Raw genomic sequence first — 26,513 nt, 5'->3', positions numbered from 1 at the left:
CTGAGAGCGTGACCCCCATCGGGGAAATTGTGGGGGAAAGTGGTGAAAGACGAGGCCAGCTGAGCAAGAGCGTCGCGGGGGGCGGGGGGCAAGGGAACCCGAGCCCGGGGTCCAGCCCCTCGGGGCGGGGAGGCAGGAGGGCGGGGGAGCAGAGCGCAGCTCCCGCCGCAGCCAGAGACCCGGCTGGAAACCTCGCGAGAGCTGGGGTCGGGGATCTCGTTGCGTTGCCTAGCGACGGGCAGGACGCTCGCAGGCCCCCAGGCTAACCCCCGCTGTAGCCTTAAATCTCCTACCATGGGAGAAGAAGGCGGCGGCCGTAGCTTTGGGACCGCTAGGGAGCTGCAGAAGCTGAAGCAGCAGGCGATGGAGTACTACCGGGAGAACGACGTCCCGCGCAGGCTGGAAGAGCTGCTCAACTCCACCTTCTACCTCCAGCCTGCCGACGTCTACGGGCACCTGGTAGGGACCTGGGACAAACACGCTTCCCTCCAGCCCGTCTCCCCCTCCCCCCGCCTCGCGCTGCGGCAACGCCACGCGCCTGCGCCGCAGAGATGCGCACGCGCGCCGCCCCCGCGGGCTTCGGAGCCGAGCGGTGCGGGGAGCCGGGGTGGAGGGGGTCCCGAGCGAGAAAGTGCAAGCGGCCGGAGGACAGGGGCGGTCTGGGCTCGGGGCCGGGCAGGCTTCCTCGCCACCTCTGCGTCGGCCCGCCCGGTGGGTTGCCAGGTGTTTTTTCAACGCAGATCTTAACCCCGCGTAGCTCAGCTGCCCGCCTGCTGCGGCCCCCGCTCGCCCGCGGAGGAGCGCCCTGGCTGGCATTTGCTGCAGCTTGGCTCAGCCTTCCCCGGGGCCTCGTGCCCAGCCTGCGCTCCTGGCTTCCAAGTCCCACTTCCAAGCCTGCGCTCTCCTTGCAGTGCGCGCCCTTCTGCTCCTGGATGCCCAGCCCCACCCGGCCAGCTGCACCCAAACTCCAAATCCCCGTCGGTCTTGCCCGCTTCGCCTGGACTGACTGCCCTCGAGTGTTCCTAAGTCATTTCCTGCACACGATGAGCCCCTGCCTAGGCTTGCGAGCAACGTAGACAGCAAGGGCTTTTCCCTAACACCTGCCTGGTCCCCGTGCCCAGCGCAAGATCAGGTACCTAAACAGCCCTAAGCCCCGAGGCTTGAGCAAGCGTGTTATTCCCAGATCCGTGAAGCACTAAGCCAGCGCCTTCCTTCTGGGAGGCAGCGCGGTTGGGACTGGTAGGAGCTCGCAGTCGGGTGAGGCAATATGACAGCAGAGTGTGTAAACGCAGTCAAGAAGCGCAATGTGTGTACAAGATTCAAAACCACGTGCTGTTGAGGCAGTGGATACGGAGGATGCTCCCTGAAGGTTTATTTTACTCAGTCGTGGCCTAGAAGTGAAAGCTGAAAGTTGGGAAGAAGTGAGGAGGGATGAGCTCGCAGTGCTATGTGATTTATGTCATTTCACTTTTTAAAAAATATTTTATTAATTTATTCATGAGAGACACACAGAGAGAGGGGGATAGAGACACAGGCGGAGGGAGAAGCAGGCTCCATGCAGGGAGCCCGACATGGGACCCGATCCCGGGATCTCCAGGGTCAGGCCCTGGGCTGAAGGCAGGCACTAAACTGCTGAGCCACCCGGGCTGCCCTATATCATTTCGCTTAATTATTAGGACCACTGAGAGGTAAAGATTATGATTTTCATTTTACAAATAAGGAAACTGCGGCCCAGTGAAATTAGATGGTTTTCCCAAGGTACACAGTGAATGACAGTGACGAGTCAAACCAGGTCTGTGTCCCTAGTACCTAGCACATTGCATGGTACCTGGTGGACACTCAAGCACTTATTTGTGGCACAGAGGAATGAACACGACTCTGAATTCCATTCTCTTTCCACTGTCTCTTGCAGGAGGAATTCTTGAAAGTTAACTAGTCTAACTTCCTCATTTCACAAAGACCACAAGCCCTTGTCTCGCAGCTACTTAGTGCAAAAGTTAAGACTGGAAACTTTCCTCAGTGTGATGTCCTTTCCAGTCTACTAGGCAGCCAGGACTTTGGTTTGTACAGCTCTCTGGGAGCTTATTCCTTGGTTAGGGACAAAAGCCACTGATACAGAAACTAACTGGAGTACTTACTGTTGATAAGGTGATAAATGATTGTGTGCTAGACTGATAGGCCTGTCAAGGAATTCAGGAATGAGGAAAGATCCTTGTAGGCTGTAGTGTCTGAGAAAGTTTTGGCTTGGACTTTGAAGGATGTTCAGGAATTGGACTGGCAAGGAGACAATGTCCTTTTCATTTTGTCGCTGCCCTGGTTTTGGCCATCCATATTTTCATCTGATCTCTCCCTCTGTTGAGTCTAGCCCAAATCGTGCTGCCAGAGCAGCATTCCTAATCCTAAATCTGACCATCACTCATTTGCTCAGAAACCTCAGTTCCTCACTTCCCTCCCCTTGGCTTATCCTATTCCTCCACCCAACGTTGCTGCTCTGGGCTTCTCCCCCTGGTCTGCCTGGTGAAATACATATTCTCCAACATTCAGCTCAAATGCCGCTTCTCTACTTCTGTTACATACTAGAGGAATTAAGTAATGAGGAAGACCCTTGGGGGCAATTGCAATACTATTTAGTCCCTCATCATAGAGCTTAGTTGAAAGAGTTTGGGATTGGGAGTCAGCAGATCTGATTTGATTGTCATCCCTGCCACTTAGTAGCTATAGCAGACTATTATATTGATGTTCCCCCACTGTGACTATCTTATGTAAATCCCTCCCACACTGGCTTGGAACTGGGCCTCGGGACTTGCTTTGATCAAGAGCACCTTGCCAAGCATGATGCAGACAAAGGCATGGTAAGTGCTGCCATATTGAGGCTTGTAATATTGGGACACTCCCTCCTGGAAGCCAGTCACCATGCTGCCAGGAAGTCCAATTACCCTACTGGAGAAAGAGATCAAGTAGAGAGGCTCTGGCATATGGAGTACCTCCAGGAAATCCTGTGAGAAAGACATGCCCAGCCAGCCCCAAGGATGTTCTAACCATCCTGGTTGAGACACATGAGTTAAATCATCCTGGATACTCTGGATCCAGTCATGCCTCCAGATCATTGAGTCTGAATAGGAGACCGCAGGCAAGACAAGCCAAAAGAATAACCCAGATAAGCCCATACATTCTATATGATTGTAGAATCATGAGTGAGTAAATGTCTCCAGTCACTAAATTTTGGGGTAGTCTGTTACTAAGTAGTGAATAATGAAAACATTGGTTATTTTACTTTGTACAATTTTTCTGGAACTCAGTTTGCTTATCTGTGGGATGGAGATAATAGGATTTACCTTACAGAGTTGTTTTGAGAGTTTTACGACACGATGTATATACAAAGATCCCTGGGATGTGTCTGACACCTATTAGTTTATACATGATTTAATTTATGGAATCCTAAAGGCAGGCACTGTAGTGTGTGATACAGTGACAAACAAGACCCTCCTTCAAGGCACATATTAAATACTTAAAAATGTTAGCTCCTTTCTCCGCCTAACATAATATTGTACATTGTGGATGCTTATTGCTAGTTGCATCAAATTCACTATAATGCACAACATGTAAGCTAGATAATATTTTTCTCTCCTGACTCTATCTAAATTCATTGAGGCACTTACTCTGTTACATACAAACCATCGTCCTTAAAATATATGGATGGTTTGGGGTGCCTGGGTGGCTCAGTGTTTGAGCTTCTGACTTTTGGTTTCAGGGTCATGATCTCAGGGTGCTGGCATAGAGCCCTGTCTGGGGGGCTCCATGCTCAGCAGGGAGTCTGCTTCCCTTCTCCCTCTGCCTCTCCTGCTGCCCACACTGTAAAATAAATAAATGAAATCTTTAAATATATATATACTTAATATATATGCATAGATGGATGGCTTGAAAATTAACTTTTGCTTTAGTTGTTCTGGGGCAACACCTGTGAGCTGACACGTTGCTGATGGGTAGTAGGTGACCTGTTATGTATGTTGAGGTCATTGGATTTTGAACTGATAGATCAGAGGCCTGGTCTGCAACGAATGCAAATAAAGAGCCAAATACAGTCTGGTGATAAAGAGGTCGAGGAGGGTGTGCCTTCACCCCCCCCCCCCCCAGTTTCTGCTCCCCTGTGTGGCACACCATCTTGTATCTTTTTACTCAGGTTTTTTGAGTGGCTTTCTGCCTCCACTTCATTCTCTTCTGTCCCTTTCTTGGATCACTTCCAAATGGCTTCTGCTTTCCCACATCAATGAAACTGCTATTACTAAGGTTCCAACAACCCTCTTTGAAAATGTTCTGTGTGTGAACCTCTGGCGAGTAAATACAGCCTCTGCAGAAGCCTTCACCATTTAAATATCAGATGCCTTGTGGGGAGGAAAAAAAACTGGACCCCAGAAGGTTTCCAAAGTTTGCATCACAGCGTTCTAGAGACCAGCTGACTTTTGTATCTTGAATAGTAGGATGGATTAGGGCCTCCTAAAAAGTGACAAGGGGTCTCTAAGAAATGTATGTGATAACCTTCCAAAATGTGTCATGTTTGATGGACAGTTTCCTTCCAAGTAGGAGTCTCTTCAGAGAAACTAAGTAATAATTTACAAACAACTATGCTCCTCCTTTGGGTAGCTGGAATCATCTAAATAAAACAAAGGTCTTTGTTTCAGGGTAAGTTAATATGGCTAAGCCTCTAATCCTGAGTTTTTTGTTGTTTTTTTTCTCCTCCCTTAAATTCACATGTACTACATTTTTCACTCTAAGGCACCATCACCAAAACAGAAGTGGAAGACAGCGTGGCAGATGGAAGATTATCGGCTTCTGGAATAGCCAGAGTTAGTGTGGGCCTCATATTCCTGATAAAAATAGGGAGTATAACCACATTCCTCATGCTAATTTTTCTTCCTAAAATGCTATGAATTTGAAGGTATGTCCTTCTCCCTTTCCCTCATCAATGGATAGCGATTAGCATGAATTCTGGAGTCAACCTGCCTAGATGTGAATCACAGCTCAGCCGGTTATTTTGCAATCTTGGGCAAAACATTCAATTTCTCTATACTCAGTTTCCTCATTTGTAGAGTAGAGATTTTAAAAATAACACTGATTCCATAGGGTTGTTATAAGGTATAAATAATATGGGTAAAGCACTTAAAACAGTGGCCAATACAATGATCTGTTCTTTTAAAAAAAAAAGCCTGTATGTGTTTTAGATGCTTTTAAGTTTTATATTTTGTTAGATACTGTTCTGTAAAATGGAGACATTGATTTGACTTCTCAAATTATATTGTGGGTTTTTGTCATTTAACACTGATTTTAAAGTAACTCTATGAGAATAAAAGAATTTTTTAAAAAAACAAAGTTTGTTCAAATAATGTTTCATTTTGCTTGTAAATAAAGTCATGTTTTATAATTATAATAAAAAATGTATGTGAGCTTTTGCTGAGAGTTCAAGAGAAAACAAATTGCTCTGTGTACTAGAGACCCTGCCATCAGGTTAATCCAAATCTCAGCAGCGTGTGAGGGCAGGGCAGTTCCCACCAAGCTGCTGCTAGCCTAGCTGCACCACCCCCCACCCCCTGCAGGAGGACACTCGGGAGAAGTTTAGTAGAAGGTAGAGTAAATTTTAAAGATAAATTCGTCATGGTATTTTAATTTTTGTTTTTTTGTGTGTGTTGAAGGCAAACTGCTTTGCTAAACTTGCAAAGCCTCCCACCATATGCAAAGTAGTGGGGAAAAATGTATTGGATGGACTGGGGCTTCCAACCCTACAAGTGGAAATATTCTGCACCATTCAAAATTTTCCCAAGGTACGAAGCAGCTTAAATGTGTTCTTCACTGTGTCCTGACTCCATTGCATTTATTGTCTAAATTGTAGAAAATTAATGTTTTGAAATTCAGCATTTGTGAAATATATACATACACACGTACATAAAGCATGAACCACACAAGCATTATGGTTTTATTAGGTTTAAGTGTAACATTGGTACAGACATGGCATGCTAGCTTGAAGATGATCCAAGTTGGAGAAATGGGACAAAAATAGTTTCAAAACTCTGACATCATTAATGTGATGAGGCCTATAAATCTATAGGTATGTTTATAGATTCACACACATTTATATATAGATTGACATAGATTTATAGATATGTATGCTGATCTATATAAAGAAAATTTGTTTTCATAATTATAACAAGTCATTTTAATTGCTGCATATTTCTTAGAAATAATTTTGCTACAGTCTCTGGGAAGCAAATAATTATGATTAAATCTGTATCCTTTTAGCTATTTATTGGAGAGGTAGTGATAAAAAAAATGAAGTTCAGAGTAAGATTTTTATAAGTGTACTTTAATAAGGTATTAATTTTAAATGTTCCCCTGAAGTTGGGTTCCATACAGTTTCAACAGTTATAAAAATACCTCAAAGAAAATTATATATTCTCATTTTCCCTTTGAAACTGGTGATAAAATATCATGCACGTTAAAAGCTGGATACGTCTAATTTCTTCCTTTCTGCAAGAGGGAGGGAAAATGTAGGACCCGTTTATGTTATTTTCAGAACGTATGTTCGGTGGTGATCTCCACACACTTTGAAGTCCATGAGAACGTTTCACCCGAGCTGGCCGAGGTGGAGCAAGTGGAAAGGTTGGCGGCCGTCAGCACCGCTGTGCAGTGGGTCAACGGAACCATCACGGAGGAGCTTTGGGGCATGGTGCCCTCCCACCAGGCTGAGGTGGACCAGGTGCTCAGGTAAATCTTCCACTTGCAAACAGAAGTGTCCAGTACAAATACTATCTCTCTACTTTTTATTTCACCTGCTAACAAAACAGGTCTGTCCTACCTAGAGGGTACAGTCAGGAAGTTGGGTAAGAAGCACATGCTGAAGCAGTGGAATTTAGCACAAAATGCCATTTCTCATCTGAAGAGCTTATTTTTAAAATACGGTTATTTAAATTTTTTTTAATTTCCTTAAATTTTTTTGTCCCACTTTCTTGGTTTTCACATATTAGAGTCAACCTGTGGGCAAAGCATGGGAACCTGTTGTGGTTGGAGGATTGACTATAAGCATCATCTGCCGTGTCTACGTGAGAGTATAAAACCCTCAAAAGTGGTGTATGCGGTGGGGAGACAGGAAGGTCATCATCTGGATTCTTAATGCTTTTCCTGAGAAACTTTCTACTGAAACTTTTACTGAATCTTAAGCATGGAAAGAGGCCAAAGGGCCTCACGTCACCTCACACAGGAAAATTTTTTAAATAATGGGACGCCTGGGTGGCTCAGTGGTTCAGAGTCTGCATTTGGCTCAGGTCGTGATCCTGGGGTTCCGGAATGGACTCCCGCATTGGGCTCCCTGCATGGAGCCTGCTTCTCCCTCTGCCTGTGTCTCTGCCTCTCTCTCTCTCTCTCTGTCTTTCAGGAATGAATGAATGAATGAATGAATGAATAAATAAATAATTAAAAATCTTTAAAAAAGAAAAAAAAGAAAAGCAAGGAAGTGTTTGCTAGGGCTGAGTAAATATTGTTCAGTCCCCAACCAAGTAAGAGTAGCACTACTGTTGCTCTTGTGCAGGTCCGATGCCACAAGCCCCTTGGCCAAACAAAGGTCAACTGGATTCTCTCTCAAAGCTTCATCACATTTCACTTTGCTTCAGACTTGTATCATAACCTTTGTAAAAACATTTTTTCAATTGTTTTTGGTTTCGTTTGAGTTTTTTCTTCTCATCTGCTGTGACCATATTGCCCATTTTATTTCCCAAGGTAGTTTTTCTCAGACCTTCTGTTCTATGGCATTCTTTTTCTCCTGGACTTTTTCTTCCCCAAACCTCCATCTGGACTGGTTCCCCTCTAGCCTACTATAGAGATGCTTTATTGTCCTGCTTCTTCTATCTTATATCTTCCTCTTTCTGGACTTGCTGGATTACATCCTTTATTTTTTAAATTTAATCAATTTAGTTAAAATATACTGTATTATTAGTTTCAGGGATAGAATTTAGTGATTTATCAGGTGCATATAACACCCAGTGGTCATTACATCAAGTGCCCTCCTTAACACCCATCACCCAATTACTCCATTCCCCACCTACCTCCCCTCCATCAACCTTCAGTTTGTTTTCTAAAGTTAAGACTCTCTTATGATTTTCCTCCCTATTTTCATCTTATTTTATTTTTTCCTTCCTTTCCCCCCATGTTCATCTGTTTTGTTTCTTAAATTCCACATGGGTGAAATCACATGGTACTTGTCTTTCTCTGACTGACTTTTGCTTAGCATAATATCCTCTAGTTCATCCATGTCATTGCAAATGGCAAGATTTCATTCCTTGTGATGGCTAAGTAATATTCATATATACATATATATGATACATGTATATAAACATATACATATATATATACATATATATATATGTCACATCTTCTTTATCCATTCATCTGTCAATGGACAACGGGGCTCTCTCTATTTTGGCTATTGTGGACATTGCTGCTATAAACACTGGGGTGTAGGTGCCCCTTAAAATCACTATGTTTGTATCATTTGGATAAACACTAAGTAGTGCAATTGCTGGGTCATAGGGTAGTTCTATTTTTGACTTTTTGAGAAACCTCCATACTGTTTTCTAGAGTGGCTGCTCCAGTTTGCATTCTCACCAACAGTGTAAGAGGATTCCCTTTCTCCACATCCTACCCAACATCTGATGTTTCCTGAAGTATTCATTTTAGCCATTCTGCCCAGTGTGAAGTGGTATCTCGTTGTGGTTTTGATTTATATTTCTCTGATACAGAGTGATGTTGAGCATTTTTTCATGTGTCTGTTGGCCATCTGTATGTCTTCTTTGGAGAAATGTCTGTTCAGGTCTTCTGCCCATTTCTTGATTGGGTTATTTGTTCTTTGGGTGTTGAGTTTAATAAGTTCTTTATAGATTTTGGATACTAGCCCTTTATCTGATAACTCATTTGCAAATATCTTCTCCCATTCCATAGGCTGCCTTTTAGTCTTGTTGACTGTTTCATTTGCTGTGCAGAAGCTCTTTATCTTAGTGAAGTCCCAGTAGTTCATTTTGCCTTTGTTTCCCTTGCCTTTGGAGACATGTCTAGCAAGAAGTTGCTGCAGCCAAGGTCACAGAGGTTGCTGCCTGTGTTCTCCTCTAGGATTTTGATAGATTCCTGTCTCACATTTAGGTCTTTCATCCATTTTGAGTTTATTTTTGTGTGTACCTTTTGGGACTTCCCAAAAGTTGTTTTTTTTTTTTAATTATTCATTTTAAATTCTCCTCTCCACCAAAAAACGAAAATGAATTCCTGCCCATTATGCTATATATTTCACTGTTTTTCTATTCTTGACTCATTTTTCTTTTGATGGTCACTTATTCTAAAAGAAAATCCAATAGCTCTTAATCAAATTAGGTCTTCAAATTTTACTTTAAATATATAAACAAATAGGCTCAAATAAAAAAAAAAAACAAGCACCTAAAATCTTTAAACATTTATTTCCAGGCCAAAATTAATTTCAGCTGTTGAACACAGTTTTGCAACAGCATCATTATTTTTGAGGCCTTGGAAAGTAAAGCTGATTTGTTTTTAAGTGGCCAAAAAGCAGAGTTAATTGTTGAAACATATTGAATGGAGGTCAGCACTCAAACTGGCCAAAATTACCAGTGATATTCATTGTAAAGCCATATTTTCTTGCCACAAAGGACATTCTTTGAAAATAAAGTACAGGAAGATAAAGAGAGGAGAGAATTGGAAAAGAGCCTGGAAGACCCAACAGCGCCCATCCCTTTACCTCTGCCACCACCACCTCCTCCTCCCCCACCTCCAGCAAAAAAAAAAGGACAAAAGCAAGGTCAGTGGCTCATCTTGCAGAACCTTTGATAACTAGTGTGCGAGGAAGAAAGGCTGAAAGGCCGACTGCCTTTCCAGTTAGTGTCTTTTTGTTGCAGACCTAGGTCAGGCTCCCCCCAGGTACCATCCGTCCTCCATGCTGCTTCCTTGCTTAACACTGCGATGTTGGGGAAGGCAGGGTTTTACCCTCTCCCACCCTTCCTTTTGTTTGTAAGAAAAAGATATCTCTTACCCAGAGGTGAACATTCACCGGGCAAAGTCATGGAACCATGGCAGTGCTGGGGACAGGGAAAAGAAAGTGGCCTGGGGGACCTTTAACTGCCCCCCCCCCCAAATATTCATTAGCTCATCCAAAGTCACTCCATATTTTAAAGATTAGTGATATCCTTTGATGTGCATAAACAACATTTTGTCAGTCCTATTAATAACATATTAATGAAAGTATTCTTGGGGTACGTAATTGGATCAGCCAGTTAAGCACCCGCCTTCTGCTCCAGTCATGATCTCAGCATCCTGGGATCAAGCCCCACATCAAGCTCCCCGCTCAGCATAGAGTCTGCTTCTTCCTCTGTTCATGCTCTTTTTCTCATTCACTGTCTCTCTGTCAAATAAATAAGACCTTAAAAAATTTTTTTTCTTTGGATCACTTTGCTATTTTAAAGCAAATCTTCAAAGTTATCATGGCCCTTTGTTCCATGCTTTCCAACATGTTGTGAACATCAGCCCCTTTGGTATGTTAATTCTGGAGCTGCTGCTAGTATTGTAAATAGTTTCATGTCCTTCCAACATACTCCTTGAGGACATGAATCATGTCTCATTCGCTTTAGTACCACCAATACCTACCATGATGCCAAAGCATAAAGTAAACCCCCAATTCCCTTGAATAAGAAAGCACCAGAACCACAAAGGGGATCAAAGAGACCATGGAGACATGGTTTCTTATTTCCTAGATTCAGATGCTGAGGCCAGAGAGGGAAGGGGAGTCTCCCCAAGCAAAAGAATCATATAAGACCAATCTCTATGGATGGGGGATGGCCACTGCTGAGTTACAGGTAGAGATCAGCAATGGGCATTCATTTGGTGGTTGCTGTTGATTGATGGAACTTGGAACATAAGGGATGAAGTAGGAGGGGACAGTAATTTGCTAAACCTTTGCTATTTGTTACACACTTACATACTTTCTTCCACTTATCTTATGTACCAGACCCAGGCCAGCAGCTGGGGGAGGGCCCAGAGGGGCACTAGAGATTTACCATGGATGGCGTGGTGCCTGAGCAGGCTGGGTGGTTGGCAGCAAATGAGAGTGGAAGACAGGTGAGGCCGAGGATTGATGGCTGCATCTGGAAGCCATTTCTAATACAACAAGGCATCTGTTCGGGGTTGGCCAGCAAGGTAGCTAGTTAGATATACACACACATGAAGAGACGTGTTCAACAGAAAGCTGGATATGCAGGAGCTATGGAGAGTGTAGAAACAAAGGACTTGGAATTCAAAGACTGCCCAGGTCTTCTTTCACTTTCTGTTGGATATTGGGCAAGTCTTTGACCTAAGCCTGCGGTTACTTATATGCGGGTGTGGATAACAGTACCTGCCCTATATAATTGTCAAAAGAGTTAATAGTCATTGTCTGAAAATTTCTTAAGAGTGGCAAAATCCATGGCTATGGATGATGAACATTAGGGAGTAGTAAGTGAAAGCACACAAGCTTCTTCTTAGGGGTTGAGGTGGAGAGCCTAATCTACCCAGCCTCAGTTTCCCCCCTTTCTTTATGCTGAGCCCTCACATCTGTAACCAAAGCATTAAAACATAGAGTTTTATCATAGTCAAAAGTCCTCAGAAGGAATCCCTTATCACTTTTTCCCTCCTAGGAAGGAATGATACTGTCACAGAGAAACCTATTCTGCCTCCAGAACCTGCTGAACCCGTACTCAGTGGCAGCATGGCCATAGGGGCCGTGTCACTAGCTGTGGCCAAAACCAGTGCCATCCTGGGCAATAATCCCCTCTACTTAAATATCGCATTACTGAAGCAGCAGGTCAGTGCCCGTTGAATTCTGTTCCAAGGCCCCTTGAGTATCTCAATACCAATGAACCGTGTTTCTGGTTTCTCCCTGTTTTTCCATCTTCCAGGAGCAGCCTGCAAAGCTCACTGTACCTTTGCTAATGGTGTCTCTGGTCAGCTGTGGGAAGGCATCGCCGGGCAAGCTGAATTTAATGAAAGAATTGATGTGTATACCGCATCCCGGGTTAACAGCTAAACAAGTACCTTCTATTATCTCACCTACTTTTTCTTAAAACAGAAAACAAAAACAAAACAAAAAAGCCACCACACTCCATCACCTATGAGTATTTAGTGTAGGGCCCCAAGGCTTATGACACCAAGGGAGAGAGAATTAAATATAAAATGAAAACAATATATATTTTAGTAAATCAGAGAAGTGGGGAGAAAGCAAGACATCAGGCATAAGGGGCCACATTTAAACCGCCTCCGATCTCTGGCTTTCAGCACCTGAGTAACTTGGCGGGCCTTGGTAGTGCTGGCAGATTGTTATGTGGGGGAGTTGAAGCATCTCTATTTACTGGCCAAGGCGCTGTGGCAGCAGCAAGGGGAAGCTGGCTCCTTCCTAGCAGCCAGTTCTGTTGGCTAAGAGCTCCGGGGCGGAACAGACTGCCTGGCACAAAAAGAGAGGTTCAGCTCATGCTTATAGATAGAAGGAATCCTAAGCTGCATCGTTATACCTAGTGGTGTGCTAGCGTCTATACTGTTCCTCAGTGACCTGAACGAGTCAATGTGCCTCTTTAAACCGTCATGAAATGTTCTACCAGTTGGGCATTAGGAAGAACTAATGTTCATGTTCTACAGTGGATGTTTTCAGCAGGAAGTCCAGGAAGTTCCATCCCCTCTGGTAAAATACATAGAGTGATACTTTTTATCTAAGCTAGTGAGCATCATTATTAAAAAAAAAAAAAATCTCAAGAGAATTTCTTCGTGATAAAGAATTATTTTTTTAAAAGAATAACTATTACCTCATGATGGATCAACTGTAAAATAGTAGAAATTCATAGCTGGCTCACCATGTGTCAGATCACGTTCAGACTCTAGCACCAGGATCTTCCCTGCACATAGTATCTGTTGTGCTATTTGGGTACCAGAGCAGTTGGCATGCCATTCTTTGTCTTCGAGTGCAGATCCCACAATCATTGGGATATACTTTTCTATTTTTGAGTGACAGTGGCTTCATACTGGTTCAAACACACTGTCATGCAGAATCCCTTGGTGACCTGTGATATACATTGCAAACAGGTTGGCCAAGACACTATGAGAGAGAATGAAGCTGACTTGATCCAACCAATTGACCCAGTCAGTTCTGAACAATGAAGAAAGGATAGTGAGAAGAGCCTCATTCATATTCAACGAAATACAACTTGAGGGCTGAAGATTAACATTTAATCTGATTTTGTAGACCACATCTAATCTACTAACTAGGAGGCCTTATCAGAGACCCTACAAATATTCAGTTAGAAATAGCCAGTGTGTGCTGTCAAGTTTTTATATTTATGGGATTCCTGGGTGGCTCAGTAGTTGAGCATCTGCCTTTGACTCAAGGCATGATCCTGGAGTCCCGGGATTGAGTCCCACATCGGGCTCCCTGCATGGAGCCTGCTTCTCCCTCTACCTGTGTCTCTGCCTCTGTGTGTGTGTGTGTGTGTGTGTGTGTGTCTCATGAATAAGTAAATCTTTTAAAAAAAAAGTTTTTATATTTAAAGTTTCTGGACTACAGTTGTGGAAGATCATGGTTATTATACTTACAGGGTGTGGAGATGCTTCTGGAAATTCAGAAACATATTAACAAAACAATCGAAATGGTACGTAAAGAGAATCTCTGGGATCTGATTGCTGATACTGACACCTTCTAGCATACAAATTTTTATAGTTCATTATGAAATTAACTCAATATTGTTGTTATTGATATATAAAATGTATTCATTTGCCTTGGGTTTCTCATATAAACCAAGATTATACATTCCCTCATTGGCCATGGATCCAGTTTCTAATGGCACTTAATCTCATCAGTCTGGCTCTATACTAGGATCATCCCTTAGGATTTGCACCCTAAAGGATGTGCAAGGCAGTTTAGTGTAATGATTAAGGCACAGACTCTGGTGTCTGCTTAGAATTCGGTGTTGGGCAAATGGGGAGCCTTTGGCTAGGTAGCCCTTGCGGGGAAGCCCCAGAGGCAGGGTGATGACAGGCAGCTGTATGGATGAGTCACTGCTTGTGCCTGTGTTTATCTTGTTCACCACAGTTATGTCTCCTGCCTTGCACATTGATTGGCTTTCTGAGCGTGGTACTTTTACCAAGGGATAGACAGTTCAGCTGTCTCCCTAGTGAAAAGAAGCAGGATAACTGTATTTGCATATACGCCGGTGTGAGCCATGCTGACTCTTGCCAAACATGCCCCAATTTACAGAGCCAGTAATGCTGGGTATTAAAATGTATCCTTAAAGGGCTGCATGCTTGCTCCAGAATGCTGCCTACACCCCACACTATGGGTATTGAAAATGCCCAATAATCTTTGGGAACTAGCTTTGCTTTTCATCTTAAATGACATGACACATACCAGGTTCATCAGATTTGATGACCTTCGGCTGTTTCCAAAAGTCAAATCCACCCTGCAGAGAGTGTGTGGACCTTAACAATGTTCAAAACAATCTCAAAGCAAATCCCACAGTGGTGTTGCTCCTTAAGGGCAAGGAGGGCACCTCATATGAGTGAATAATACTTTATTTATGCAAGTAGAAATGCATGAATATGCACACTTCATGTGTGTGATTGGAAGCAGAATGTAAGGATGAACTAAAGGGAACAGGTACCTGAAACTGAGATGTTTCAAAGTTTGGAGTTTTTCAAAACCAGAGGGGATGGTATGGTCCCTGCCTCTGTGTGTGTGTGTGTGTGTGTGTGTGTGTGTGTGTGTGTGTCTGTGATTCCCAGTGTCCCTAGTCCAGCCCCAGAGCAGTGGACGGGCCACACGCCCTGAAGTTCTACTTGCTACCAGAGACAGGTCTGAAAACTGCAAGTGATTTCTCTCTTATCTTCTGTCCCACAGACCCCTCCTCCAAAAACAGAGACCAGAAAAGGGCATAATGGAAGCAAAAGAGGTCAAGTAAGTTTATGCATTTCTTTACCACACTTCAGTAGGACACAATTCATTTACATACTCCCTGCCTCGTTCCTCTCCCGGTCACTATGCGCCAGGACCCAGGCTAACACACATGGAAACTACCAAGTGATGCTCCTGCAAAAGCACTAAAACGGACAACCCCAGAGCTGGACTCTCATTCTGCTGCACCTCTCTGGCCACAGGGTGCCGGGCCAGCACTTGTCTCTCCCACTGACATCCCAGAGTGTGTGGAGAAGCATTTGTGTATCCCATAGAAGAGATTATATTTGAAACTTGATAGGTGAAGCGTTGGGGAAGTTATCAGTTATCTCTGATAACTAACTGAAAGGCATATAGAATGTTTTCGATTTTAATCTGACTCCTACCAAGTAAGAGAGAAAGAAAAGGCACAAAATGATAGCCATTTCTTTCATTGGGTCTGAAAAGGCACTGAAGCACCATTTCAGACGAACCATTACTGGAGCTCAAGATTTTGTCAGTAGCGTCAGACAAACAGTTCTCTTCAAAATTGGTCAGCGTGGCTGCAAAGAGACTGAGGAAGCCATCTCAACCTGATTAGGCAATGGCTTTGGTGACTGTGGGTGTGCTGACAGATACACCTCTCATATGCCCGAACATTCAACAGTATGGTTGGAATAACCCGTAAGAAAAAAAAAAATATATATATATATATAACCCTGAGATAATGCAAATGGTGATGGGGCTAGTAAAGGTGAAACATTAAATTCCTCCTCACAATTGGGAGAGAAAAAAGAAATGTGTGAAAAAAAATACACCAGAAAGTTAAGTACTTGACAGTTTTATCTGTTGGGATGAGCATGACACCCTAACATTAGACCTCACAAGAGAGCCAGGGCATGATGAACAAGCAACCAAGTATCAGCACCTTTCCCTACGCCAGCAGGTTGTCCTGCGTGGTCTGAGAAACTCTGACCCAGATCCGCCCTCCCCATGATCAGCTTTACTACTTTTTTTTTTTTTTTTTTTTTTCTGTTAGAAACAGGTTAGATGGTAGATTCTAGAGAGGTGGCCATATGCAGTTAAGAAGCATGAACTCTAGAGCTAAATTTCCTGGATTAAAATCTGTTCCAAGTTACTTACCTCTCTGTAAAATGGGATAATAATATTATCTGCTTCATGGGTTGATGTAAGGAGTAAAATGTATTTATGTTAAGTGCTTAGGATAGCTGGCATCTGATAAGTTCTAAGTAAGTGATACTTTTTTAGTATTTAGAAGACTAACAAAACTCCTCAGTTGACACACAACAATTGCCCCAGCTATTCCTTTGCCAAATAAAAGGTTCCTCTCCCTGACATTAAAATCGTTAGATGGTTCATATAATTAACTCGTGCTATCATCAGAGAAATGGGATATTGATACCTAGGTTCACGTTTGCCCTCGAGTTTGGCGTGCCTGCACATACGCAACACCCTCAGAATCACCGATACCGCTTCAAATGTGCTATAATTGCATAGCGGCAATTTAGGAGGAGGGCACATCGGGGCTGACCTTGCAACAGAAACACGTGGCTGCCTTTCCCTGGGCTGTTTTGAGTCCCAAACCTTCCACTGAAAGCCATCCACAGGGCTGCATCAGGTGGGCAGAGATCTTCTATCCTTTTTCAAATAAAACCTTTTCCTGAAGGAGGGTTCTATGTTAAGACTTATATTCAAAGGGAAAATGGGATACAGGTAAGAGCAGATCTGGAAGTGGGTGGAGGAGGGCAGAGTTAGGGACAGGCCAGACAGACGTTTACAAGGACAGCCTGGAGATTCACCAACCTGGTGGCTGTGGCTCAGGTCAGCTTGCGGTCAGAGTTGATAAACAGATTACATAGGCACAGCAAAGAGAGAAAAGCATGTTCCCAGGTCAAGCCTCAAATCTTGGGGGTAAGAAAATTACTCTGACCCTTTGGGCAATCATATGCCCAAATGTCATGCAGAGATGAGTGACACCTGGCCATAGGTTAGTGGAGACTCAGAGGCCCACGTGTTTAGAGAGCTGTGTCTAGTTATCCTGGTGCCTAGTTTATAACCAGAAAGCTCCAGGAACCTTACTGCTCTATATTTATATGCATCATTTGCTTCTGGTCCTATAGCAGCCCATCACTGGCAAGATGTCCCATCTTGGCTGTTTAACCATTAATTATGACACCATAGAGCAGCCACTGCTCCTGATACAAGGCATCTGTGCAAACCTGGGGCTGGACATGGGGACAAACCTGCATCTAGCCATCAACTGTGCTGCACATGAGCTGATGGATTACGTAAGTTTCTGCTCCAGAACACTCACTTCTTGTTGGGTACCATTATTTTTAAATTAGAACTCAAAAGAAGAGCCTATCTGAATATTTTCCAAACAGATCCTACTGCTTTCATTAATATTGTGTGCAGGTTCCAAATATAAATGGAGTCGAGAAAGCCAAGTTAGCTAATGACCAGAGAAAAACATAACCATATAATTTTTTAAATTAGTGGAAAATGTCAAAATAATTACATATAGAAATTCAGTAACAAAAATTACTAAAGTGGGTTGCTTACATTGCAATTACGAGAGCTATTGAAAAATAACAAACCGGTATGTTCTCCTGAGTTCACTTATTTGGTTGGTAGATGCTGAATTTGTCAAGCATGGAAAATGGACCCATTGTAAGTATAACTTGGTAAGCCCTTCTGGACAAGTGGTTCTCAGGGTTTCTGCTGTGACTCACTTTTTAAATATAAAAATATTTCCAGGGCACCTGGTGGCTCAGCGGTTGAATGTCTGCCTTTGGCTCAGGTCGTGATCCCAGGGTCCTGGGACCGAGTCCCTCATCGGGGAGCCTGCTTCTCCCTCTGCCTATGTCTCTGCTTCTCATTCTGTGTCTCTCATGAATAAATAAAATCTTTAAAAATATTTCCAAGTTATTGACATTTATGGAGAATATATTTTTATCCAATTAAGCCTATCCACGGTGTTATCCACAGCCTGGGTTAGGAGGACAGGGCTTTAGCGATGAATCTTCACCCAGAGACCACACCACGTGGGGGCAATTAGTTTAAAAAGAAAGGAAAACAGGTTCATTTTTAAAAAGCTGCAGTCTTCACTTCCTCATGGTAACACACCAGCAGTTCACCTTTCAACTTGGCAAACTGGCATGTGAGGGAAACGGATAAGACCTATCTGTCTTCTACACATACTTCCCTTTTTCAAATACACAAATGCTAGGTCTGTGTTGTATGAAATGCTCAGCATGTTGACGTACATTTGTGGTGACTTGGTCATTAATGTCAAATTCAGGGGATGTGACCAGAGAATTCTGCTTTAATTTGCAATTCTTTTTAACTTCAAAGGAAAACTTGAACAGCATACAAGAACCCTAAGTTTCAGCTGACTTCTGAGTCCTTTTAACTTTTCTAAAGATACTAAGCGCATGAAGGCATGTTTAATGTAATTTCCTATTCTCCACATAATGATTGGTTCCTAGGCATACTATTACAAAAAATAATTGCATGTTTTCATCAGCAACGTATACCGAGAACTATGAATATACTGACTGCCAGTGCTAGCTAGAATGGGTATTTTTTTGCTTATATGCAGTAAAATGTATTAGCTTGATATCAAATAATTCTTACAATGTTAATTCAAGGTCATTAGCATTTCTTTACTGACAAGATAGGATTTTCAAGGTTTTGCAGTCAAGAAACGAAAAGTTCTGGCTGCTTTTTAATCTGAAAAAAGTATAAAATCCTTTCAAGCATGGACTTCTTTGGAAGCTACTTAATTCCAATGGAATCCATTCCATTAACAGCCATAGCAGGAAGGCATTAGTAAACCATTCTGTTCCATCCTGCCTCCTTCCTGGTACCTGAATAACCCAGGTACACAGACTTGGAAATCAAAAATATGTTTTGCAGAGACACTACACTAGATCCGTTAGCCCTGTTTACTTCCATTCTTGAGGACTCAGGGGCTTTCGAGACTTCAAATGAATGGAATTGAACTAGAACTCTATACTTTCAGGACCAGATGGCTACTACTAGAGCTTGCCGGCTACCTGAGAAGGAGATGCCTTCACATGGGTCACTTGACATTTCATAGTGGCTGTTTGTATATGAAAAGTCTCACCCTGCTTTCAAATTTTAGGATATTCACAGTAGAGGAGACAAGCTATTTGTTTACTGTGAGTTGAAAGATGGTGGGTTCTGGTGAGTGGGAAGCTGTGCACTGCTCTCCTGTTTTATAAATTTATGTCATCGCCCGTCGACCCAAGCATCCAGGTAGCTGGCACCACGTCACAGACCGAAGAAATTATTCCCCTCCTACTGTGTACTTGGTCTTTTGTGCAGAAGTCTTCATCTGAAGTCAGTGGGTGGAGTTCCATGGAGCATGAAAAGGAATGATGACTTGATTTCCCCAGGCTAATATTTAACAGTTATTTAAACTAAAGCACACAGATTTCTCATGGGAATATGGCCTGAAAGGAATGTTTACAATCTTTTATGTGCAATGAATAAACACAAATGGGAATCCCACCTTTAGCATTTGAGGAATTCATCATTTCTCTTTTTTATTGTCTTTACACTTACCAGAATAAAGGAAAGTATGAAGTAATGACGGGAATACACAAAAACACAGCTGAGATGCTTGACCTGTATGTGGATCTGATCAACAAGTTCCCTTCAATTATCGCCTTAATTGATCCTTTCAGGAAGGAGGTAATGGGATTGAACTTGAATTTTTTAAGCACAGAGAGCAAAAATCTCATTCTTTTGGGTTGATCACTCGAAATACTGCAATTTGGGTTGGGGTGGAGGTGCCTTCCTTCTGCACACCTGAGAGAAGGCACACACCAAGCACACACGCAGCTGAAGCACAAGCGCATGGGAGTGTGCCCATGTGCAGGTTGAGGGGAGCTATTCCCAAGCGCTGGAGGGGCACTCGCCCTGCAGCTGCTGCTTCAGCTGGCCCATCACATACCAGCATTAAGTGCTCCCCGAAACAGGACATCAGCTGGGCTAAATGTTTATAACCCAGATCCACTTACCACACATGCATCAAAGTCACAAAGCTGTATTTTTGCAAAGGTTTCAGATGGAGAGGTGTTTCGATCCATTCCAGCTACTGCATCTGATGAGGGTTGCTCATGTGCAACAGAAGGCCATCGTCCTTAATGCTCTGAAACTCCAAAACTTAAATTCTTGATGTCGTGAATTGGAGAACCATTAAATATACTTAACAGATCCCCTCTCTGAGATAATGAATGGATTTAAATTTGGGGCACAAGAAGAGAGCAGCATCCTGCTCAGGGTCCCAGCCCCCCCGCCCATGCCACATCCCAGCACTCATGGAGCCATCACTGAGCTCTTCATCCTGCCAGCCCCATCTTCCAGGGCTTGTCCTGGGCTGACCTCAGCTGGTGTGAATGTGGTAAGGTGCCCGTGCTTAGTGTGTTCTAGTGGGACAGCGGCTTGGGAGACTTTGTAGATCATCAGTTAAAAAATAGCATTTCATTTCATGTGATGGTCTCACCAAAAACAAACAAACAAAACACAACAGTGTTGAGAATGAGGGCCTAGAGCCCTTGCAGCCACATCTCCTCCTGTTCTCTGTTCACCAGAAATAACAGTGACATGTTCTGGCCAGCCAGTCAGTAGTAGTGTCATGGACAATACAGTGGGTAGGAACAGCTGGGTTTTGAAGGACTTGAGAATCAATGTGGAGCATTTAATGTGTGTTAAACATTTGATTCACCAGATCTTTAAGCTCAAATTTAAGCACTTGAAGTTTCTGTTCCATGAGGTTGGTTAATTTGTGGGGCTGTGGTTCAGGCATCATTCAGCCACAGATACAACAGAAACGGTTTTGTGGATCTCAGTAAGGTGCATAACTCTGATTAGGTGCTAGAAGATTCCTGTTGTTTTGTGATCATGCCCTAATATATTATAACGATCAATTCTTAACTATTTATCTAGGATTCTGAACAGTGGGAGAGCATCTATAATACTCTTGGTTCCAGGTGTTACATCATCGCAGGAGCTGCATCCAAAAGCATTTCTCAGCTTCTAGAGGGTGGCAACAACAGCACCCCCAAATCCAGTGGGGTGATCATAAAACACACCAATCAAACGACGGTGTCTGACTTGGTGGAAGTAACCAATCTTCTTGACAGTGAGTAAAAGTATAGGTCTGTAAGACTCATAACAAACTCAACTTGGTTATACAAGGAGCCAAAAATATGCAGTTTATCAGTTAGTAAAAAGCATGGCATTAATCTTGAAAAAAAGATTTTAAAATTTTCCAACCATCTGAGAGAGCTTTGGTGCTGGAAGACAACCTGCAGCTAGCTTACCGACTGACTTCACAGCATTCCAAAAACAGTGCCAGTTCAGGAGGCCACCCCTTGAGTGAAGCTGCCACACAGGTGTGGCTAAGGACAGCGCCCCATCAGCTTCACAACACATGACAGTGATTCCCCCCCACAACCCACAATGTTGTTTTAAAAATTCCTCCCAAGTTTCAAACTCTTTACCACCTTGAGGTCTTTGAACATGCTTTGCCCGGTACCATTTACCAGGTTAACTACTCCAGATTCTTCAGGTCTTTCCTTAAAAGGAAATCTTTTCAGATATATATGACTTTCCTGGCTTTCCCAGCCCCTCCCTGGTTGCTCTCGACCTTCCTCATGGCATCCTATACTTTCTCTTTATAGTATTGGCCATAATTACTTGTACGATTATTTAATGTCTGGTATCCCTCACTAGACTCTAAACTCGCATGAGTTCACAGGAGTCTTGTTCATTTACACACAGCGCCTGAAACATGAATGGGTCTCGGGAACCAGGCAGAAGGCTTGTCTAAGACCTGGAGTAGGACTCAGAGCCAGGCTGGCAGCCTGGGGGGCCTGGGCTGGTGTCAGAGAATGGAATAGAATGCCCATAGTCCCTTGTCCTGTGGATGGCCAGTCTAGGAACCAGGCAGGACTGTCCTGTACGTGGTAGATGGGAGGCCCAGCCCTGGCCTTTCCCCCTGGGCCTACCCCTCAGCCAGCATTGTCATTCACTTTGGATTGCTACTATAGCTCTGCCTCTAAAACAGTCTCTAGAGGAAGAACCTTGGCTTGCATTCTTTGCAGACTGGCAAATTTCAAGGGCTTCTGAGATCTTCAAATTTGGATTAAGTACCATCAGCAGTGCTCTTCTAATAAGTTAACATTCAGAACAACAGATTCCTTTGAATAAAATTTTACACGATGAACTGTGAAATCCAACAGGGCATATTAACTCCCCAGGTGGTACCCTTGCCCTTACTGTGTATTTTGTCTCAAAGATGCACACTTTTCTACACTGAACATGGACAAAATGGAATCCTATTTTAACAGTTGTGGTCTTAGAAGTATGTCAATCTAATTTGAGCACTTTCCCCCTTTCGTGGTCATAAAGGTCTATCTTACAATTTACGGTTATCTTAAATTTGATCAAATGGGGCATTCATGTAGTATTTAGCATCTGAGCTACTGGAAAGGGTAATAAAAATACAAATGGTTAGGTCAGAATTCTCAGGTGGTCAAATCACTGACTCTTCACAAGAAAGTTATAAATTTCTGGCAAATTTTAAATTTTGGTTCCAGAGGCTCATATATATGCACATAAATACATGTATGCACACACATACATGTAGACACATATATACATATACATGTATATATGTATATGAGCTTAAGCTCATTGCTTCTATGCCATCTAAACCTGAAAAGAACTGCTCTGCTCACAGGTAAGCAGCACATCACCGTCTTCGGAAGTACAGAAGGAGAGTCGTCTGATGACAGCCTGGTCGATTTGGTAAGTACTGAAAGCTGGTCAATTGCAGAATTGCCAAAACACTGCTTTTATCAAGAATTGGTATTTCAGAGAAAAGCAGTCTTTGGCGGAGAAAGTCATGTAACCTTTTATGAAATAGACTTGCTTCCTCCCAGACAGCTACCTTTTGCAAAGAGCTAATCTTTGAACTTTTAGAAAGAAGAAAAATTGAAGTCCTGGGAAAATGATGAGCACACTTAAATGGCTGGGGTGAGCACTTGCAATCTTACCACCTAAAATGAAGCGGGGAAAGGCCAGAATGTTCTTAGATAAAATCAGCATGCTCACATGACTAGTAAAGCATCTGATGTGTAGTCATGCTCTTTATCTTTTGCCACGCTCAGTAAGCAGGCCACCCTACCTATGCAAAGATAAAATACGAAGGTGTACGAGAAAAACCCAAAACAGCACACAGGGTCAGTGCCCTTTCTCCCTAAAGAACGATTAGTATTTTAGCAAAATATGTGACTTCTCATTTAAAATCAGTTTTGTCCTCCCCACCCCCACCCCCTAAGGCCATTGGACTCGGTGTCCGGTTTATCAAGTTGGGAGGTCTTTCTCGAGGCGAACGGGTGACTAAGTACAACCGCCTTTTTACTATAGAGGAAGAGCTTGTCCAGAATGGAACACTGGGTACGTGCTGCTTTCTTGCTTTGTTTTCACTTAGCCATGAATAAGGGAACAAAGATTGGAAGAAGGGGAATGGGAGGCCCTCGGCAGGAGGGCAGGGGGATCCAAAGACTATAACTAAGTGCTGACAAAACTAGGGTGGCATTTGCTACAATGTGCATTGTTTTCTTAATGGATTATCTATTTACCTGAATGTTGAAAACTCTCTCGCCCTGCTTCTTGATGAATAAGCTGCGTGGTGCTTTTCAATAGAATTAATTGATTGGAATCTCCAAGCCTACCTTTTGTTATGGTCCAAATTATAGTTGAGGTCTCTCTGCACAACCCGTGAAGTTAAAGGCAGATGTTTTCCTGATGATCCTTACAAACTCCTTTTACTTAAGACAAGCAGAGACAGCATGTTAAGTTTAATGTCATACGCTGGAAAGGATGTGGTCTCAAGAGAAACAAACCAGTCATTTATGAAGTTAAGCCTCTGCAAATTTGCACGCATAGAAGGCACCTTGTGTACTGGCTAAATGGAGAGAAACACCCCAAATAGGCATTTTTACGCTTCATGCTACTGTGATGGCCAAAAGCAGGTGCACAGCACACAGTGATATTTAAAGACACCGAGTTATTGTCTTTGGAATTCTAAAAATATTTTGCATGTTAGGATAGAATAAATCCACTGATACGCTGGGAAAAAAGTATGTGTTATTTAGGGAGTATTGACAAAATATGAAATTTTCTTGGATGCTATAAATGAAATCTATTAAGTGATAATTGTATTACAGAATGTACTGTAGGGCACACCAGTTATTGCATATGACAGCAAGGACGTAGTCCTGTATTGGGCCTCAATATACTACGCATTGAAGAAAGAAGCCAATAGAAATCGTAATTAGGAATTTGTCATGTTTAACGTACGTAATGACCCTGAAACACACCCTAAAAATTTAATTGAGAGGCTCTTTCTGTGTTATGTAAGGGCAATCAAAAGTTAGTTGTTTAGTGTGTGACACAGGACTTGTTTTTTTAAATAGGTAAAATCATATTGTACCTATGTATTACCTGTTTTTTTTTAAGATTTTATTTATTTATTCATGAGAGAGACACACACACAGAGAGGCAGAGACACAGGCAGAGGGAGAAGCAGGCTCCATGCAGGGAGCGTGACGTGGGACTCGATCCCGGGACTCCAGGATCAGGCCCTGGGCTGAAGGCAGGCGCTAAACTGCTGAGCCACCCAGGCTGCCCTGTTCTTTTCTTTTTTTTTTTTTTAATGTCATCTTGACATGTGGAAGCCTTAAGTTCCTAAATGGCCCATCACATTTCCAGCCAGCACAGGAGAAACAGCTGCTCCTGGGCATCAGAAAGGATAGTGACTAGAGGCTCCGGCCTTGCTTCAGGGCCAGGCCCAAACTCTGGTCATCCTGGACTCGCCTCATGATTGCACTTTGCTTTACTGCACTTCTCAGATACTGCGTTTTTTACAGGATGGAGGTTTGTGGCAACCCTGTGTCAAGCAGGTCTCTGGGTGCCATTTTTCCAACAGCGTTTGCTCACTTCGTCTCTGTGTCGTGTTTTAGTCATTCTCACAAAATTTCAGACTTTTTCATTATCCTTCTATTTGTTATGATAATCTGTGATCAGTGATTGATTTGCTGAGAGCTCAGATAATGGTTAGCATTTTTTAGCAATAAAGTGTCTTTATTTAAGGTACGTACATTGGGTTTTTTTAGACCTAATGCTATTGCATACTTCACTGACACTGACAGCATAGTGTGAACTATTATATGCATTAAGAAACCAAAAAAAATTCATGTGACTCGCTTTATCGCAGTGGTCTTGAACCATACTGGTGGTTATCTCTGAGGTGTGCCTGTAATGTGAATTTCTCTGTCATTGGCCTGCGGTCAATACACCCTATTGGCAGTGGTCAATACATGGTAAGGGGACCAAATACCAGAAAAACAAATCTCCTCACTGAGACAATAAGGAAACCCCATAAAAGCTCAGCTATTAGCTGAGAGCTGTCACGGTCACTGCCCATATGGACCCAACTGGAACTAATTCTGCAGTCGTCTACGCGGGAACAGTTAGTTGGCAATGGTTTGTACTTGTGTAGAGGACTGGCCTCTCCTCTAGCTCATCATCTTCCTCTGCTCCTTCTCTGCTAAGCCTCTGCCCCAAGTCCACTGCATAAAAAACGTTCCAGAAGGGCACCATGTAGACTGAGCAAAACAAGTGTATCGTACAGGTAACTTGTGGAGCAAAGTCAGGCCTGGTTCTAAACAGTCCCGGGACCTTTCCTAGTGGCCAGGGGACATACCTGGGCACTGGGCACTTATGAAGATGGTCTCTCCTTTACCTCCCAGAACAAATAACATCAAACTCAGCACCACTGCATCCGACAGTAAACTTTATTGTTGTTGTTGAATAGGTTGCAATGAAGGACACACATTTTTTTCCTTGAATGACGAAGTGGAAACGGGGACCAAGGCATCCAAGGCCGTGGCCCCCGTGACTGGTGAGCTGCCGGAGCCGCCGGAGCCTGTCTTCCCCACTGAAGTGATGGAGGCATCGGCCAACGCATGAGTGTCTTCTGGATGGGACCGTGGACGCCCGGCTTAGGGCTACACAGCCAGCAGGAGACCCGCAGAGCCCAAGGGTGTCTTCACATTGGTTTTGCTATAAAACGCCCCTAACCAGTGCACTCTTTTTATTCTTATGATTTCACTGTTGAATAAATTGATATGTAGTATTTCTGCCTGAAATTATACCTGTGGGATGTGTCTTCCAGACATCTCATTTCCATTGGAATTTCATCTGTATACCAGAAATCCTGTCCACTTGGGGGGCTACGGCCTAGTAAGAGTCCAGGACCTCTGTGGCTGACATATCCATGCCAGAAAGCACAGACGCATTTTTGTAGCCAGCCTCATGCAGGAAGAAGTGTGAGAACTTCAGTTTTTGTAACCACCAAAGGCTTCTTTTGACTTCCTTACCCTTAATTCTTTTCCCTGATTCCCTC

The 26,513-nt window shown here is 43.2% G+C and overlaps 2 protein-coding genes and 1 long non-coding RNA gene across 7 annotated transcripts in view; 1 reads left to right on the top strand and 2 right to left on the bottom strand.

The window, feature by feature from the left end:
• HSPA12A (heat shock protein family A (Hsp70) member 12A) overlaps positions 1-434 on the bottom strand; it is a 160,797-nt gene extending 160,363 nt beyond the window's left edge. The window contains exon 1 of one of the 2 annotated variants that reach the window (XM_077877488.1): positions 294-434. In XM_077877488.1, the coding sequence (XP_077733614.1) occupies positions 294-296 (3 nt within the window). In that variant the 5' untranslated portion in view covers positions 297-434. The remainder of the gene's footprint in view (positions 1-293) is intronic. The other variant, XM_077877489.1, reaches the window with a different exon arrangement.
• ENO4 (enolase 4) lies at positions 212-26,256 on the top strand. Of its 4 annotated transcripts, XR_013367796.1 has the most exons (15): positions 212-459; positions 5,688-5,816; positions 6,566-6,756; positions 9,696-9,844; positions 11,712-11,878; positions 11,973-12,104; positions 13,656-13,709; positions 14,954-15,010; positions 17,128-17,295; positions 19,601-19,726; positions 20,984-21,179; positions 22,782-22,849; positions 23,024-23,077; positions 23,383-23,500; positions 25,923-25,941. XR_013367796.1 is itself a non-coding variant. In XM_077877496.1 (14 exons), the coding sequence occupies exons 1-14, from the start codon at positions 295-297 to the stop codon at positions 26,075-26,077; spliced, it is 1,875 nt and encodes a 624-aa protein (XP_077733622.1). In that variant the 5' UTR covers positions 215-294; the 3' UTR covers positions 26,078-26,256. The 4 variants fall into 4 exon arrangements, 3 of the variants coding, with proteins under 3 accessions (XP_077733622.1, XP_077733624.1, XP_077733623.1); XM_077877496.1 differs by lacking the exon at positions 23,024-23,077 and having other exon boundaries at positions 215-459; positions 25,923-26,256; XM_077877498.1 differs by lacking the exons at positions 5,688-5,816; positions 23,024-23,077 and having other exon boundaries at positions 215-459; positions 25,923-26,256.
• On the bottom strand, positions 12,863-17,118 carry LOC144301060 (uncharacterized). Its single transcript, XR_013367798.1, has 2 exons — positions 16,811-17,118; positions 12,863-13,124 (listed from the first exon to the last, which is right to left on the bottom strand). It is a non-coding gene; the product is annotated as an uncharacterized LOC144301060 (long non-coding RNA).
• Positions 26,257-26,513: the final 257 nt, after the last annotated feature.

The sequence above is a fragment of the Canis aureus genome, chromosome 29 (assembly GCF_053574225.1).
Source record: "Canis aureus isolate CA01 chromosome 29, VMU_Caureus_v.1.0, whole genome shotgun sequence".
NCBI classification, from domain to species: domain Eukaryota; kingdom Metazoa; phylum Chordata; class Mammalia; order Carnivora; family Canidae; genus Canis; species Canis aureus.
This window is presented reverse-complemented; position numbering and strand designations above follow the sequence as displayed.